This window comes from Daktulosphaira vitifoliae, unplaced genomic scaffold (assembly GCF_025091365.1).
Source record: "Daktulosphaira vitifoliae isolate Bord-2020 unplaced genomic scaffold, ASM2509136v1 Scaffold_3, whole genome shotgun sequence".
Taxonomy (NCBI): domain Eukaryota; kingdom Metazoa; phylum Arthropoda; class Insecta; order Hemiptera; family Phylloxeridae; genus Daktulosphaira; species Daktulosphaira vitifoliae.
The window spans coordinates 39,841,688-39,860,086 of NW_026099574.1; the positions used below are offsets into that span (position 1 = coordinate 39,841,688).

General features: G+C 24.4%; 2 protein-coding genes and 1 long non-coding RNA gene across 5 annotated transcripts in view; 1 reads left to right on the forward strand and 2 right to left on the reverse strand.

Annotated features, from left to right (window-relative positions):
- Positions 1-18,399, forward strand: part of LOC126902674 (uncharacterized) — a 236,250-nt gene that overhangs the window by 48,551 nt on the left and 169,300 nt on the right. The window lies entirely within an intron of this gene.
- LOC126902159 (zinc finger protein 710-like) lies at positions 1,210-17,602 on the reverse strand. The gene is made up of 9 exons (XM_050679185.1): positions 17,497-17,602; positions 14,379-14,543; positions 13,196-13,438; positions 12,669-12,773; positions 12,172-12,264; positions 7,507-7,752; positions 6,551-6,704; positions 3,752-4,014; positions 1,210-3,243 (listed from the first exon to the last, which is right to left on the reverse strand). Exons 1-8 carry the CDS (start codon positions 17,600-17,602, stop codon positions 3,786-3,788), a joined length of 1,341 nt encoding a protein of 446 aa, XP_050535142.1. The 3' UTR covers positions 1,210-3,243; positions 3,752-3,785.
- Positions 7,449-8,177, reverse strand: LOC126902686 (uncharacterized). Of its 3 annotated transcripts, none has more exons than XR_007703299.1 (2): positions 8,134-8,177; positions 7,449-7,752 (listed from the first exon to the last, which is right to left on the reverse strand). It is a non-coding gene; the product is annotated as an uncharacterized LOC126902686 (long non-coding RNA). The 3 variants fall into 3 exon arrangements; XR_007703298.1 differs by lacking the exon at positions 8,134-8,177 and adding an exon at positions 7,877-8,122; XR_007703300.1 differs by lacking the exon at positions 8,134-8,177 and adding an exon at positions 7,833-7,845.

Sequence of the window (18,399 nt, forward strand, 5' to 3'; positions counted from 1 at the left end):
ACGAAAGGTGATTCATTTATAAGGTTACATCATTATTGTACATGTCTCTAAATTGTTTCAACGCAATGTCGAACAGCCATATGCAACTTCAACTCTTTTTGGCGATAAAATTTTTTATTGCAATAAGTGCACAAAAACGTTGGAGACTTTCCACACTCATACTTTAAATGACTATACACGCTAGACTTATGCTTGTAGTTACGATGACAGGAAGAGCAGGCAAACGTATGCGTTTTAGCATAATAAATGAACTTTTTGAAATTAATACCTAAAAAAATAAAAAAAAAAAAAAAAATTAATTCATGCACATATAAAAAAGTTTAGATATAAATTAGCATTGACTAGCTGTTATCTGTAATATCGATAGGAAATATTTTTTACTAAAAATCAAATTTTTGAATATTTCATATGGTATTTAAAATTTAAATACTTTAAAACAAAAATACTTTAGAAAAATATAGACATCGAATTAGTTGCTAACTTAAGTTTTTATGTTGAAAGCTTTTGTGTGAGTTAAAATGTTGTAATTTTACTAAAATTTCAGGCTATAGTAGTAAATAAGAAATACATACGTTCCTTAAATAAAATATTAAAAATGACGAATACAATACCCTATAGAAAAAAGCGATTCATTCAAACGACCCAAAATAAAAAGCAAGATTTTTTTCTTTGAAGGTACATTGTTGTATAATTTACGAGAATACTTATTAATATATCAAATTCCATAGTTCGAACTCGATAATAACGAATAATATTAAAATTTCTTAAATCAACGAAGGTAGCATTTATTACTTACGTCAAAAAAGGGGAATATAAAAAAATGAATTTTGTTATATTGCTAATTAAAAATAATTAAATTAATAATAATATTGATAATTCGTAAAACGCGGATTTTTATGCGTTTTATTAAGTTATTCCTAACATGTCATCAGCAAGTGTATATTTTTGTTTATTTATTTTAAAACTTAATAATATATTGTTATCAAGTTTCAAGTATTGGGGGATTAGGTAGTTTATCTTCTAAAAGGAAAAATATGTCTACGCTACTTTATAATCCTACAATGAAGTTGCACTAACTCGGGACCCTTCAAAGTGGTTTAAAAAAAAATTATAAATGCATATAATTCTAAGTTCTAATAATAAGATATTATATGCTAGTCTTCTCATAACAGAAGTCAATAGACAGGTATTGAATAAAAGACATCAAAATAACAAAACAATTGATTTAATTGATAGGTATAAAAAAACACAAATTTTAACAGATTAAATGAAAATCTACGTCAATTTTATACAATTTATCTGTTAGGTAAAATATCCATCGAATGATTTATGTATATTAATCATGTGAGATTTCATGGCAGATTTTTGGGCAAACTTTTTCTCACAAACTGAACACTTGAATCTAGGTTCAACTCCGCATTCGTAAGTCAAATGTTGTATAAGTCCACTTTTTCTCTTGTACTTTCGGCCACATTTTTTTGGACAGAAAAAACTGCAAATAGAATTCAGTGTACCTAAAAAGAAAAAATGTAATCAGTATATTAATAAATTAAAACCTATCAAGGTATACAACACCTAAGCATGTATATAAAGTTATAACACACTATAATCAAGAAAATATGTTCTTTTATAATGATAGGTCGAAAGATTAATTCAATATTTACAAAAACTAAATTTAAAATATTTATAAAATAATCAATTTTGACCATAGCTTTCAAATGAACTTAAGTTAGTAAAAACATTTAAGTTGTAGTAGATTTTTAAAAAATATAAATAAATATACAAATTTTATAATTCAAGTTCTGTGTTATAAAGTCATTAGTCAACACATGAAGAAAAAATGTAAATCCCGCTTAAATTCCTTAGCAGAAATAAGGTCATTCTTTAATAGCAATTGATTTAATCAATTTAAAATTGTTTTTATATAGTTTGAAAAAAAACGTTACTTATGATTTTTTTAACAAACAATAATTTTTTGGTTTATATAAAAATCCTTTATAAAGACTAATTAGTTTATTCCTGGAAAGGGAGAAGACAATTCCCACTTATTATTAATACACCAAAGCTTTTCAAAATATGATAGAACAATAGTATATATTGATAATAATTTGCTTAGCAAATGAAGCGACTAATGAGTATTGAATCAATGATATTAAATCATAGGAATCTCTGTACTACCACATCAGTCATATAATTGATAGAAAAAAATTTAGAAATTTACATAAAAATACATCTAAAATATATGGCATTACTCTTTAATGATAACTAAAAGAATTGGTAGCATGTTTTGAATCATTACATAAAATTTATTCAATATCCATATTTATTCAAATGTAAAAAAAAAATAAACCCTGTTCAAATAATAATTGAAAAAATTATTTTATATAAATTTTTACTATTATTCTATTATTACGATCACATTCATTGGAAATATGCTGTCATATTCTATTTTTTTTTTGTTTTATAAGTTCGACTACACCTATATGGACACAATAGATGATCGTTTTCTTCGACCAATCGTGTAAGTTTTTAGAAATCAGTAAATTCTCGAGATCTAAAAATAAAATAAGTCAGAAATATTATTATAAATATAACATAGAAAAACTCAAGAAATTAAATGGGCAATAAAATTTAGAAGTAAAATTTGAATTAAAAAATTAATTTGCTTCATCATTCCTTAATAAAAATATTTTAGAAACATAATATCTATTTAAAAATTACGTCTATTTAGTTAATGTTTTTAATATTCAATTTATAAGCTTATATGAAAAATAAAATAAAATAAAGTAATAATTGGAAGAATCATTAAAAATTACATCAGTTTTCAAAATAATTTATTTAAAAAACAATAACGTATAATGAATATTAAAATACAACTAAAACATTTAAGGCACTTTCTCTAGAAAAATAAAACATTTCAATGGTAATAAATAATTACAGTAACATTAAATATAGATAAATTTTTTTGAAATATTATTGATTAACAATACTAAAAATTATAGTTAATAAAAATAACAGTCGACTTTCACAAGGGAATGTACTTGTGTATCTTAGCTTGATGACTTCGAAGTGATTCTTTGTAGGTAAATTTTTTCTGACAAAACCCGCAATCAAATTGAGGTTGCACACCACACTCGTATTTTAAATGTCTTGTCACGTATTGCTTTCTTTTATAGGAACGACCACACATATTTGGACATCTCCATTTTTGAATCTCTACACTCTTCAAAAATGAAAACCCTTCTGAAAATATACGACTAAATTGTTATTCAATGATATTAAATGTATTTTAATGAACCTACAATTCGTTTGCTTTTATATTTTAATGACCATAACATAAATAAATGAATTAAAAAAGTAATGCCAATTAAACGAAATAATTTGGTATTTACATTAGCATAGCAAATCGAAGCGTTGAACAGTTAGTGGTAATATATTAGTAAATATCATCCTACAATAATAATCAGAATAACAAATCAGAACTATAAATGATATAACATAAATGACCCTTAATTAGTCAAATGAACAAATGAAGAACAAAATACCAATTAATCTGGTTTATTATAAGTATTTATCAAAAAACGTACACATTTAAAACAAAGAAAATATAATGTGTACTTCTTAATCTATGTAATAATTAAATATAAATTATTAAAAGAAAACATTTCTATTTAACACATAAAAAATATACTAAAAATAAACAAACAAAATACAAGTAAAAATAGTATAATAACTATGTGTTCTATATTACTATTATTGGTGACTAATTTTTCAACCTTTTACGACTATAGCAGACACTCAGGTGAAATGTGATGCACTGTAACACGATGTGTGTTCATACTCGCTTTGTAAGTAAACTTTTTTAAACAGATATCGCATGTAAAACGCGGTTCCACTCCACATTCATAATTGAGATGTCTGTTGAGGTTATGTTTTCTGGTGTATCTTTTGCCACACATGTTAGGACAAGTGTATTCTTTTCCTGTAAACCAAGACGATTCACAGCAAATAAGATTTTATTCACAAACTATAATATATATCCAAGTCTACACTAATCAATATAATTATAATTACTCCTACAGTAAGCTAAAATATAGGTAAAAATAAAATTTAAAATAGTTTCAAAAAAGCATTTTAAGCAAAAATATAAGGCTCATTAATTTTAATCAATTTAAAATATACCTAAATATTTATTATTACCATCATACACATTTTCAATATAATTTGATGCTTAAAAATATCACAAAAACCTCAATAGATTATAGGTGAATGAAATTTTAACTGAAATTTAATTAAACAGATAAAATGTACACATTCTGACCACCTGCTTTATCAATTTTTTTTTTAACAATTATTAAACATATAAAAAAAAATCATAAAATGTAACTATTTAAATCTATAAAAAATATTTTGAATATATATTTAACACACATTGATCCTAGTAGCAAATTAAATATTTATGTATTTAATTTATCATTTATACTGTAATAATTAAATATTACATATTGTAATTTGTTTAATACACCTATGCTTTTAAGCTCAAAATAATAAATATATCCCTATTATTACTACTTTTATATTGAACTGCTAAAAAGTTGGGAAAAAAACGTTTGAAAATTACTTAAAACGGTTTAAGTAAAAAAGAAATTTAGGATGTATAAGAAAATTCTTGAAATTCTTTTGTATGAAATATAATTTAAAACATTTTAAACAAAGTTAGGATTAATTGGATAATCAATAATTAGTACTTATTTACATAACTAATTTAAATTAATTAATTCATTTTTTATTTTATACCATCAAAACTTAAATTTTATTTTGAAAACGTTTGAATGATTTCGAACTGTTTATATGACACAATATCATTTACTTTAAAACGTTTTAATGACTCAATATAGACGTAGTAAATAATAAAAAATGAAATCTCCAAAATATTGAATAACAATAAAATATTTAATAAAACAATTTTTACGATCAATTTCATCAAATAAATTTTAAAAAATATCGAAAGAAAACAGTTTTTATAACCTTACAACAAATTTTAGTTTTTGTTTAAACAATGTAAAAACTAATTTATATAATAAATAATTTGGTACATAAAAATTCTGTTCAGTTGTTAGAACAGTCAACTAATTATTCTTCAATATAAAACATTTTTATACGATTTTTCATACGAAATACAGTTTTTATACTGTATTAGGAGTATCATTTAATGACTATAACATTAATACTAATGGTATCTTTAAGGAAACATTTTTTACTAGTAGTTTTCAGACTTTAACATTTTGATATCAAATATATCAAGACTATTGAAATAGTTGTCAGGCGCCATTATAATCTAATATTAATGCAACTTAGAATATGAAAAGCTGTAATATTATCTTAAAATTCAAAACACATTGTGCAATCTCATAAGATGTATCTTTAGATCATGTTTCTGAACAAACTTTCGGTTGCATACATAACAACCGAATTGGGGGGGCATGCCGCATTCATACAAAAAATGTCGTTTAAGAGTGGACCTGCGCCATCTTCCGGTGTAAACTTTACCACATTTGTTTGGACATGGGGATGGATCCGTTTTTAGACATTCAGTAATCATTTTCATTAGCCCTTCTGAAAAAAAATATGATTCATATACATTTCGATGTTTTAAAATGAAAATATTAACTATGTTTTACTACGTGGCAATCAAAATTGAGCGTGTTCAACTGTACAATTACTATACATACAACTTGTAATGCGAAACTGAAATATTGTCCCTATATTAAAAATGTAATTGAATATTCGTACGATTATCTATCATTCTGTTAGGTATTTACCTAATATTTTAAACGGTAAGCATAAAAAGCATAAACCATAATATAATCGCAAAGCAGCATTGGATGACCTAAGTTTTAATATAATCAAGCACCTTTGTGTTGTGCACTTCCCCACAATAATTTAATATTTTAATTAATATTAGGTCACAAAAGGTCAATTAATAATATAAAAATAACTGTTAATCGTTTTATTTAACAAAAAAAAAAAAACAATACTTCATTAAAATAAATACGTAACTTTTATAAATATATATATATATATATATATATATTTTGATAATCAAAAAATCTAAACAATCAATTTGCTAAATATAGTAAGTTAATACTTAGTTATTAAAAATATTTAAAACAATCCATAATCATCTAATAAGTTAATAACATTAACGACCCAGCAGTTTTTTGAGAAAAATAGTTTTGGTAAAAAAACTATTATTAAATTACCGAAATTAATCGTAGCTAATTATATATTGATGTTGTTATTAATATACAACATACTGTATTTATTATAAAAATAAAATCAATTAAAAATAAGTCAATTTTTAACAAAATATTTCCATTTCTATGAAATTTATATTGTGAAAGTGAAATGAAAAGTATAAAAGAAAATCTTCATCACAGTGGTTTGAAAGGCTTTCAACAAGCCTCATGAACCGATCACACTATGCATTGACATAAGATGACACTTGAGGTGGACTTTTTGCTTAAATTGTTTTAAACATAATGGGCACTTGAATTGCCGAGGTACTCCACATTCGTAAAACAAGTGGCGTTTTAAATGCGATTTCCTGGCAACCCCTACGTATCGTCTACCACACATGTTAGGACAAACAGCTGGATCTTGTTTACAAGACTCCTCCAATTTGAGCATCTTCCATGTAATATCTAAAAAATTAAAAACACTTAATATGTTAATAATCTATAGTTAAAAACATCATGTTAGTATAGAAGGTGTGAAGCCTTCAAATACCATTGCTAATTAACGTTGAGAATATTTAATTATTAGCATTTTAATTTTTGGACTGTGAAAAGTAGAATATTTTCCATTATACCAGCTTCATTATTATTAAAAGAGTTATGCCATTTTTAATATAAATATAAGACTGCATAGTGACAAAAGTTATAAATCAAGCAGTGTTAGTTTATAAAGAGTTTTTAGTAGTTAAAAACTACTAATATGCTTGAGAGTTTTATATTGTTAAATTTTACTATAAAATAATTATTTTGCAACAAATCTGAAAACTTCCTACATTACTTTCTGAACATATTCATTTTTACATAGTTTAGATTGAATATTTTTAGTTAGTTACACGTATTCTTAACAATATAAAAATAATTTTCTAAAAAAAAAAAAAGAGCAAAGATAGAAAATACCATAGAAAAACTAATGATATTTAATAAGAACAAAATCATACATGGTTAGGTTTAGCGTCAATTGCTCAAAAATATTTAAAAAATAATTTTCCATGACAAAAAAAAACATAATTTATTTTATTCAAAAATGAATTTCTTATCGAACTAATTTTACAATCTACTATAGTTTTTTACCGACTAAAATTTCAATGAAAACTCTAATATCAATAATGATCCAAGCTTACTAACTATTAAAATATCATAGTTTTATAAAACCTTAATTTTAATTAATCCTTCGATTTCTCTGACTCGTTCCGAGATTATAGTTATTCACCATTTTCTAATGGTATAGACATAACTCCATGCGCTGAAGATAAATGAAACTTATAATGAGCTCTTTGACTAAATAATTTGGGACAATGCGGACATTTAACTTTCAGCATTGCACATTCGTAGAGCAAATGACGTTTTAAAATATACTTGCGATGTTTTCCTTTGTACACACAACCGCAATTCATTGGACAAGGCATTGGGTCCGGTATTGCCTGTGGTCTCAACAAATTTAAACGAGCTACAACAACTGTAAATAAACAAAATATTATAATTAGACAAATTAGATAAAATATTTGCTAATAATAAATAATAAATAAATAATTAAACTTTTAGTGTAAAGCTGCTAATTAATTTTAATGGCAAATGCATACTTCCGAGAAACTTTTTCGATAGACAATTATGATGTTATCAAAGTAACAAAACGGGAAAAAATTAACGACACATTATTATAAGTTTAGTGTCCTTATGCATTTGCTCACTCTCGAATAAAGAACTTATAATATAAATTAAATAAAAACACAATTTTATAATAAAAACGTAGTTTACAATTTAACCAAAGGTAAAAAAAATAACAAGTAAAATTAAAAAAAAAATACATTAATAATAATAACAACACTGTGCACTTAACTGTTCAATATATGGTTAACATACATTTTTCAAGTATTGAATTATATTCACTTGATACAACATAAGTAAAGAAAACATTCACATTTTGTCTATTACGATCAAATAAGTCGTCTATTAATATTAAAAAAATCACAATTTTATTAATACATTCAATTAATTGTTGACATGTATAAGTGTGTCAACATTACAAAATAATTTCTTTGTTAATTAACAAAGGCCGTGGAATAATGATTACCCATAAAAATTAAAATACAGTTAAATTTGTACTTAAATATACTTAAATACAATACTTAAAAAAATTATTTTGAAAAATCATACTTTATTTCAGTTTCTTATAAACACAAACAATTTGTATTAGTTAAATGAGATAATTACACTTAATTGATATCTTTTAACATATTAAAACAACGAGTCGCTTATGACGACAAATTCATTGAGATATAAATAATATCAGAAATAAATTCTCTTTATTTTTATTCAAAAGTATTATGTTTCTTCTGTTGATGAATCAACATTTCGTCTTTTCGCTTAAATGGCCTAAGACAAATGGTACATGGAAATTGTGGCGGAATTCTACATTCGTACATCACATGTCGCTTGAGTACATATTTGCGACTTTTGCCTTTATAACTACGGCCACAATTGTTAGGACAAGATATCGGATCAGCCAATGAGTCTTTATTCATTTTCTCCAAAATATATATGAATTCTGCGAGAATAATAGGTAAGGATAAAAATACAACAAAAATTAATGGGCCAAGAAAAAGACTTATTGTGTACTTGGCTGGTATGACTACTGAGTAAATAATATAGTATGATATATAATTTTAAAATTATGACTTTTAATAGATCATAGCATATAAAAGCTAACCTATATAGTTATCCCAATAAAGCAAGCTAAGAATAATAAAACAAAACTGGTGATTTGAAAATGATTTAATTCTAAGAAAATAACAAAAATAATAGTTTTCATATAGTTCAGCCACATTTTTTTTTTAACATATGTGTGCACGATGTACTATAAGCGTATGTGACTTCAAATGAGTTTTTCGAGCAAATCTCTTTGAGCATATAGTACATAAAAATTTTTTAGGAACTCCGCACTCGTGCTTTAAATGCCTTTGCAAGCTGGACTTTCTCCATTCACCACTATAACTCCGACCACATAGATTAGGACAGTACACTAACTCCCGAGATTGATATCCTATTTACAAACATAACAAAGTTAGTAAAATTAATAGTTATTCTAAAAAAAAAATTAAGATCACACAAAATAATCAGAATGCTAAATATAAACACAAACAAGAAAATATAAGAAATAAAATTTGACACTATCCATTGGTTTAGCTGCTATATTCTCATCTCTTTTTTTAACTTTTAAAGTAAATTCATCACCATAAAACACACCTTTAATTGTACGCTAATTTTTTAATCTATGCTAAAGGTTTGTTAAAAAATATATAATATATATTTTAATATATATATTATATAATATAAAGACATACAATCAGTTAATTTTTCATCTTAAATTTAACGAATCAGATCATCATTATTTTGCTTTATATTTTAGTAGACAGAAATATTCTGAGATGAATACAAGTCATTAAAAAAATATTTAAGAATTCATTTATGATATGACACCTGGAGCTAAAGATATATAACATATGTAATTTTAAAAAATTTACATGCCACTAAATAATTATAAAGAATAAATACAATAATAAAAATGAATAGTTAATATACAGGGTGTTCAGTAAGTTAGGAAACAGTTAAATTGTTACAAACAATGAGTACAATAGAAATTCGTTTCCTTATTTACTGAACACCCTGTAGATCAATAAAGGCCGGAATTTTTTAAAACTAAATACTGTACAGAAATTTACTGATTTATTGATATACAGAGTATTCATAAAGTAAGGAAACGGGTCAATTGTTACAAACAATGAGAACAATAGAAACCCGATTCCTTACTTACTGAAAACCCATTTAAATAATACAATAAACAAAAAAAGATCCCTAAATAATATACAGGGTGTTCAGTAAGTCTGGAAACGGGTTTCTATTGTTCTCATTGTTTGTAACAANAAGTAAGGAAACGGGTCAATTGTTACAAACAATGAGAACAATAGAAACCCGTTTCCTTACTTACTGAAAACCCATTTAAATAATACAATAAACAAAAAAAGATCCCTAAATAATATATAAAGATTCTGGCTGAAATGCAAATTACCCACTATTTCACTTTAAACAATTGTCCTGCAGCTGCTTAAAGTTATTGATAAACTAATATACTCTAAAGATCTGAGATTACTAATGTCATTACATAAAATTTAAATTTTATTTTTATATACATTCATAACTATATCACTATAACAGAAATACTTAATATGATTACTATTTTTTATTTTTTTGTAAATTATAACTAATAAATTACATTAGCTTTTCATAAATGACTTAAATATATATTATATTTCCAACAGAATACGTAAAAAATTATTTTATTTCCTTGGTTGTTAACTTCAAAATTCGATCAAACATCGAAAAATGAAATTCCAGACGTTAATTTCATCCATAACCTAAGATAACCAAACCGAAGATTTACGTTAGTCTGAAATAAAAAAAAATGTTAATAACTTATGTAAATACGAGTTTTGATAAACAATAACATAGAAACTGTTTAAGGAATTTATCTATTTTGTCACTTATACATCAAGATCCTAAAGGATAAAAATTTAAATATTACAACTGAATCTGATACTTTGTTTAGAAGCTACAATTTTGTATTGCTGTTATATTATTATATTATAAAGGCAAATCATATTAAAGACAAACTATATTTTATCCAGATCTCCAAAATAAATGGTATGAATATAATTAAAAAAATAAAAATCAACAAATAACATGATAAAATATGTAATTTAAATTTAAAAACAATTCTGAGAAAAATTTTATTAACATAAATTTTTATTCGTGATTTTTAAAATAAAAACATAACAATTATTAAAAATTGATGATTTCCAAACAATATACAATATTGATTTGTTTTATTTACATAGGTATTCACAAAAACAGATATTTAAAAAATACTAAAGAAATTGTAAAAAAATGTTATAATGTAAAGCTAAAAAATAATTTCTATGTTAAAAGGAAAGGTAACTTTACGTTTTAAAGTTTAAATACTTAATATCGAAATAGATACATATATTAAATGCACAACATAAGGTATCTATCATTTATGTTGAATTTTATAAACGGTTTTTTTTTTAACAAATCATGAGATGTTGATAATAAAACTAATTTTTTTTCTTAAAAAATACAGAATTTGTCAATTATTAAAATAATGTTGAATAAATATTTCTATGAAATTAGTTCATAATTTTTTTATAGATTTTCTATTTCCTTGCAAATCGCTCTAATTAAGTCCTTTTTAATTGTTCCTACTTAAAGAAATAATTTATGTACTACATATACGTGAGTCTTGAGGTTCCATTTTTGAGCAAACCGTTTAAAGCAAATCATGCATTGAAAACGCCGCGGAACTCCACATTCATGAGTCAAATGCCTCTTGAGTAATTGTTTGCGATATCGTCCTTTATATTTACGGCTACAACCGTTAGGACATACAGCCGGGTCAGTGCGGCATATTTCATCAAGATGACTCCAAAGATCCGCTAGAAAATGTATAACAAAACCCTTAAGTTATACTAATGCTCATCTATTGAAATACATGGCAAAAGCATACAGGCACTAGTAATAAGTTGATATGTGTAATAAAAGGAGTATTGAAAACGGAAAAATAGCTGGAATAAAGTCCACTAAAACTCGTAATATATTATATAATAAATTTTATTAGAAAAAAATACTGAAATAACTATATTTAATTTGTAGATTCAAAAAATCGTCTTGTGCATATTGATCATGTGTGATTTCATATTCCACTTTTGAGTAAACCTTTTAGAGCAAACCATGCATTGGAATTTTTTAGGAACGCCACACTCGTTTTGTAAGTGCCGTTTCAACAGCATTTTTCTCTGCTCACCTTTGTACCGCCTGCCACACATATTTGGACAGATGACAGGATCAGACTCAGTGCATACTGAACTCAAGTACAGCGTTGTTTGCATGCGTCCTCCTGTAAGATATAACAATTAAGTAAAATTTTGCACACAAGTTTATGATCTATTAATTATCACCATCGCATCTTAATTTTAATAAAAAATTAATATCAAAAAACAAATGTATATAATAGCTATAAAAGCAGCTTAATTGTTAGTAAAACATTTATTATATAAAAAGCTCATATAACAAAATCGGTTTAAAAAATAAAAATATAAAAAACAAATGTGTCTTTAATGATACACAATTACAATCGACACCTATGCGTTTACGATCTCAGTTGTCTATGAACTACTAACATGTGTTTTTTTAATGTGTATCTCTGTGAGAATTCTTTGGGACACTCTGGACACGAGAATTGCTTTGGGACGCCACACTCGTACATAAGATGACGTTTGAGTAACTTTTTTCTCTGTGGACCATTGTACTTTCGCCAACACATCTTATTAGGACATTCAGCAGGATTTAATTCAGATATTGCATCTAATCTAGCTATCCAGTACTGATTGGTCATCTCCATCAAGTCTACGAAATAATAACTTGTTTTAAAAAATTGCTTTGAGAATATTGAAACAAGTAAACGAAATAATATTTCAAAATAAAAGTTGTTTGACAAAAACCAAAAGCATGTATTAAAAAACTTCTACGGTGTTTGGTCTCATCTTGGAAATGAACGTATTAATGAAAAACTAAGAAACACGAAAAAAAGTTATGATAATAAAAAAACCGACATACAAAATTTAAACTAACTTCTATATCGAATAATCCTAACAATGCAAGGTTTTCAACGCTAAAATACATAAAAGTCAAATAAATAATTAAATTCAAAAAATTAAATCGTAATTTATAATAGATGAAATTTATTTAATTACAAGAGTTTTAATGATAAAAAATATATGTATTTAATTTCATAAAATTATTAAAAAAACAAAGGAAATATTAAGTCTTATTTATAATTTTATGTACTAGGAGCACATGTTTTTTCAACGACCATTTCTGTGAAAAGCGTTTCAGACATATAACACATTGATATTTTTTAGGTACTCCGCATTCATTGTCCAAATGTCGTTTAAGATGTGCTCTACGTTGTTCTCCCTTATAACAACGACCACAACTGTTGGGGCAAAACACTGGGTCTGCTTTTGATATCGTATGCAGATAAGGTAACCATTTTTCTGAACCTATTGAAATCAATTAAAAAATCATTAAATAAATAAAATATAACAAAACAAGTAAAACCATCAGAATATTAAAAGCTTAGACTAGACTGCATAAAAAATTCGATATAGACATAAAGGATTTTACAAAGAATTTTTTTTATTTAAATAAAACAAAAACAAAAAATGATAATTCGTCTTTTTAAATAATAAAATGTTTCTAGTTAGTATCAAACCCATATTAATCAATTAGTCTTAAAGCTAAGCGTTCCAATTGTAGCCACTTAGTAAATAGTAAATAAATCTGTTCTTTGTAAATCATAGATATTTGGTAGAATTATATTACTTTTAGTAAAGTAAAATTAAAAATTAAATGCAAAAATAGTGAAATAATAGATAGAACTATTATTGTTTGGCAGACATTGATAATATTCTTTATTGCAGATTAATACTTACTGATCTTGAAAAAGAAAAACTTATCTTTTATTAAAAAAAAAGTTTAATAGTTATAAAAAAAATTACATTTCACATGTTGATAATTTTATAAAAAAATTTAAGAGGGTTTCAAAATAATTTACTTAGGTGCTCTATAATATAATTTTATTAATTTGAAAAATTGAAAAAAAAAATTATTTACTTTTGATTACAAACACACAAATGACATAATAAATAATAACGTTAACACAACATAAATTATCATAACTCAAATATTATAAAAAAAATTCGACATTATGACATTTATAAGTTTATGATAGTAACAACTAATAATTTAATAATTCTAATTTATTATTAATGGTTAATTAACAATACATTTTCTTTTTTTGTCGCTTTAGAGCTTAGTATACGCTTATTGCTTGTCAAGTAGTTAAATGTAGAAAATGTTGGTCACTAAACATATAATCATTTTTGGTACAAGATTGGTAATGTTTTTCCAATGAAACGTTGTAGGCAAATCTTCTTGAACAGAAATTACATTTAAACTTTTTAGGTACCCCACATTCATGTAACAAATGCCTTTTTAAATGCGCTTTTCGACTCTTCCCTCTATAACTACGACCACACTGATTTGGACATAATGCAGGATCCGTTTTAGACAATTGTTTTAATTTGTTTGATTCCAGCCATCTAGCATTTGGTTCTATTAAAAAAGATATTTATTAATTAGAAAAAAAAAATTAATATAGTTAATTTTTAGCACCACCAATGAATAACTATGGTTTTTAAATTATTAACGATTTAGCATAACATAAAATACATCAATATTAATAATAATATATACATAAAAATAACTTGAATACGTAAAAAACAAATGTGAACAAGCTAAATTATAGAGTGATTTCCATCAAACCTAATATATTCAAAGTATGCTGAGTGAAGTTAATCGTTTAATGATTGTTTTAGTAATTAATCATACCATTTATGTACTAGCAAGCGTTATTACTCTATTTATACTAATGCAGTGATTTTAAAGCAGTTTTAATCAATATAATTGAAATCATATTTTTGAATATAAATTAGAATTTAACGAATAGCATTACAAAAATATTTATTCATGATACACAAATCCTTAAAAAAATTTTATAATGATATAATATCCTTTATACATTTAAAAAATGCTCACTGATATCTCATATCCAATGCAATTAATTTAAAAGATTTATTTTTGTACAAATTAACAACTATTTTTTTAACAATTTCTTAAATTATACAAATATAAAATCAAATAAAAATGTCTATTAAACCAAAAAAATTGATCAAAAGAATTTTATTTAAATATTTCATTAAAAAAACAGAGTTATAAACAATAAGGAAAGTTGCATAACGTAGATGAAATATCTGATATAAATAAACACATACATTTATAGTAAAATAAAATTATCAGAATTATATCGAAGTTGCTGCTAATATGTATGACATATCAAAAAATCTTTTTGAAAATCCGTACTTGGTTATCGAAAGTCGTTTAAAGTTACATTTTTCCATATATTCTAATAAAGAACACCACTGTTGTTAGGACAACTGAATCAAAATTACACAATACATACATCAATATAATTTATTTCTCATTAATATTTTCTCCCTGAGACAAAAAAAAGTATCATTAAACAATATAAAATAAACTGTAAAAAAACAATAAAAAATATCAATTTAATCCAGAATTAAAAATTTTCCTAGACACAAGTAACAATTTTAATAGAGAGTTAAATACTTAAAAATTATTTTTACGTGAAACTTTTACATAAAAGTTCTATAAAATAACGAAAAATTCGTTTTGTCATTAACTTCAGAGTAACATTAATATATTTTATTTATAATAAAAAATAGCACATGAATTATTTAAAAATACAGAGTCTTCAATACTTTTCTTAAGAAAAATTGTCAGAATATCGTGAGACACTTACCTATTTACAGAGTTATCTATGACGATTTGACAAATCTTATAACTTTTGATTAATTAAATATTTTACTTACTTTTTTAATTAATCATTATTATACTTTAGAACTATGAAAATAACATCAGGAAAAATATTTTTTTTTTCATTAAAAACAATAAAAAAAAATTTTATTTACAAAAATGTATAGTTGGCGGCCATTTTTAGAGAAGATTTTATGAAAAAAATTAATTAAAAAATATAGTATAAATGTTCAGTAGTCAAATTTCTGTAGCAATATATGCTTGTGGAAATTTAAATTTTCATGTGTTTATTTTACGGTATCAAACAATAAAATATGTATTGAGTAAAAACGCAGAAACATTGTTTTTCCTACTGTTCTTTTGACAATAAATAACTTATGATATTATCTTAGTTTTAAAGTATATCAAATTACAATTAGAAAAAAAGTAATGCAAAATATTTATTTGGAAAAATGTATAAAATTTGTCAAAACGTTGTATACCATTCTGTATATTATAGAATAAAATTTTAATTAAAAAAGTGTCATTTATACAATAGTAATGAAAATGTTAACAATGTATATAAATACAATAAATATATTTGAAAAAAGTAACTTTCTTGGAAATATTATGACTCCTTAGAAAAAATAATTCCACTTAATTATGTTATTAACTTGTACTAGTTTACTTATTGTTTAAGCAGTTTATGAAACTAGTCAAACACAATTCATTGGTAAATATATGTCGTTTTAAATTGTATTTTCTATAATCTCCTTTGTAACTACGTCCACATTTATTTGGGCACTCGGCAGGGTCATAAGCACAGTATTCATTCAACTTGGTTCGAATTTTAGTTCTCATATAATGATTTTCTAAAAAAGTAATAGTAAATTGTTTAGAAAAGAAAAAAATATTGAAATATTTTACAACAAACAATATAATTTTCTTACACGAAAATAATTAATGTCATTAAGACAAACATGTTTAAATACAAGTACATTATAATCATAAATGTTCCACAAAAGCACATTTTTAAAAAAATAATATATACTCGAAATTTCCCAGTGTTAAATTAAGTTTTATATCAAATAATATTTTTGTTATTATTTAAAATTCTAAAAATGACCAGTATTTCTAAATACCATTCCCATGTTGCAAATATCAAAAAAATTTTCATCTTGCATTCCTATAAAATAATTCTCCATTCTAATTTAAAATTACATAAATTACATTTCAATGTATAATATTATTTAAAAAAATTTTCTAAAAATATATCATGTATTTTTAGAAAGTTATCAAACAAATTGTTTATAGTTAATTTTGAACGTGATTAAGGATTGTGCTGTAAAAAATAAATAAATCAAAAATATAAGTAGTAACAAAATAGAAAATTTTTATTCAAAATTGATCGATCGAAATGCATTTAAGTTAATTGATTCACCCAAGCCTAAATAACAAACAAAACATAAGTATACATTTTTTAAACATTATTAACAAACAAATTTATAAGATTTTAAAGAGAATTATAAAATGATTAACAATTAGGTAAGGTGGAAATTAATTTCCCAATTACAACGCTGAATTTTCTAATAACGTTTTGTGAATTATAACCATGTGTTTTTTTCTATCAGAATTGTGAGTAAATCGCTTCAAACAAACGTCGCACTGGAATTGGGGCTGAACTCCACATTCATACCGCAAATGTCTTTTAATGTTTTTAGTTCGATACCTTCCTCTGTAACTTCGACCGCACATGTTAGGACAAAACTCCAACTCTTCATTACAGCCACCGGAGTCTTCATCTAAAAATTCAACAATCCCGTTAACATACAAACTTAAAATATAATAATATATTATTTTTACAACAAAAATAAGCTAACAAAAAATTGAATAATAATTAATACATAGAATAAAGAGTGTTCTAAGAGTAAGGAAATAGGTCAATTGTTACAAACAATAGAAACCCATTTCCTTTTTTAAATACTCTATATGTATACGTTAATAATAACTGTTTCCTAGTATTATCGTCTTCTCGTGTACAATAATAACTAATCATTACGACGATCGCGAAAAAAATACATAAAAAATGCGTATTTTTCATATGAATGTCAAACAATGCTCATATAAAAATATATTTAAAAAAAGATTTTGAAGAACTACAACCCTTACCGTGTAAGACACCGTGCAAAGACATTAATAACATAGATAGTAATTATCACATAATGTTGAAATTAATCTACTAATTATTCAACAACACGTGCGATAATATTTTCAAAAGTTTCTATTTAATTACAGAAACAAATAACATATTAACACAAATCAACTTTATCGTAATTGATTATTTATAATTCATATAATATACACTAAAAGTAATATATAAGTAATATAGAATAAACAAAATTTAAATTAATTAACATGACCTTAAACTTAAAAGAGATATATAATTTGAAAAAAGATCATTCTTTCGATTATAAAAAATTAGACGGTAATGTCTTATGTACACTAATCATGTGAGTTTTTCGATTGCCTTTCAAATGGAACTTTTTGTAACAAATACTACATTGAAACGTAGGTTCTTTGCCACATTCGTAACGCAAAT

What these genes read in the sequence shown, in the direction of transcription:
- LOC126902159 (XM_050679185.1), bottom strand. Translation starts at nt 17,602, where the DNA reads ATGAAGACTCCGGTGGCTGTAATGAAGAGTTGGAGTTTTGTCCTAACA. An exon ending in AACATTAAAAGACATTTGCG is followed by an intron (nt 14,544 to 17,496) that starts GTATGAATGTGG and finishes CTTTTTTAATAG; the next exon opens with AACCAAATGCTAGATGGCTG. An exon ending in GGTACCTAAAAAGTTTAAAT is followed by an intron (nt 13,439 to 14,378) that starts GTAATTTCTGTT and finishes TTTTTTAATTGA; the next exon opens with TTTCAATAGGTTCAGAAAAA.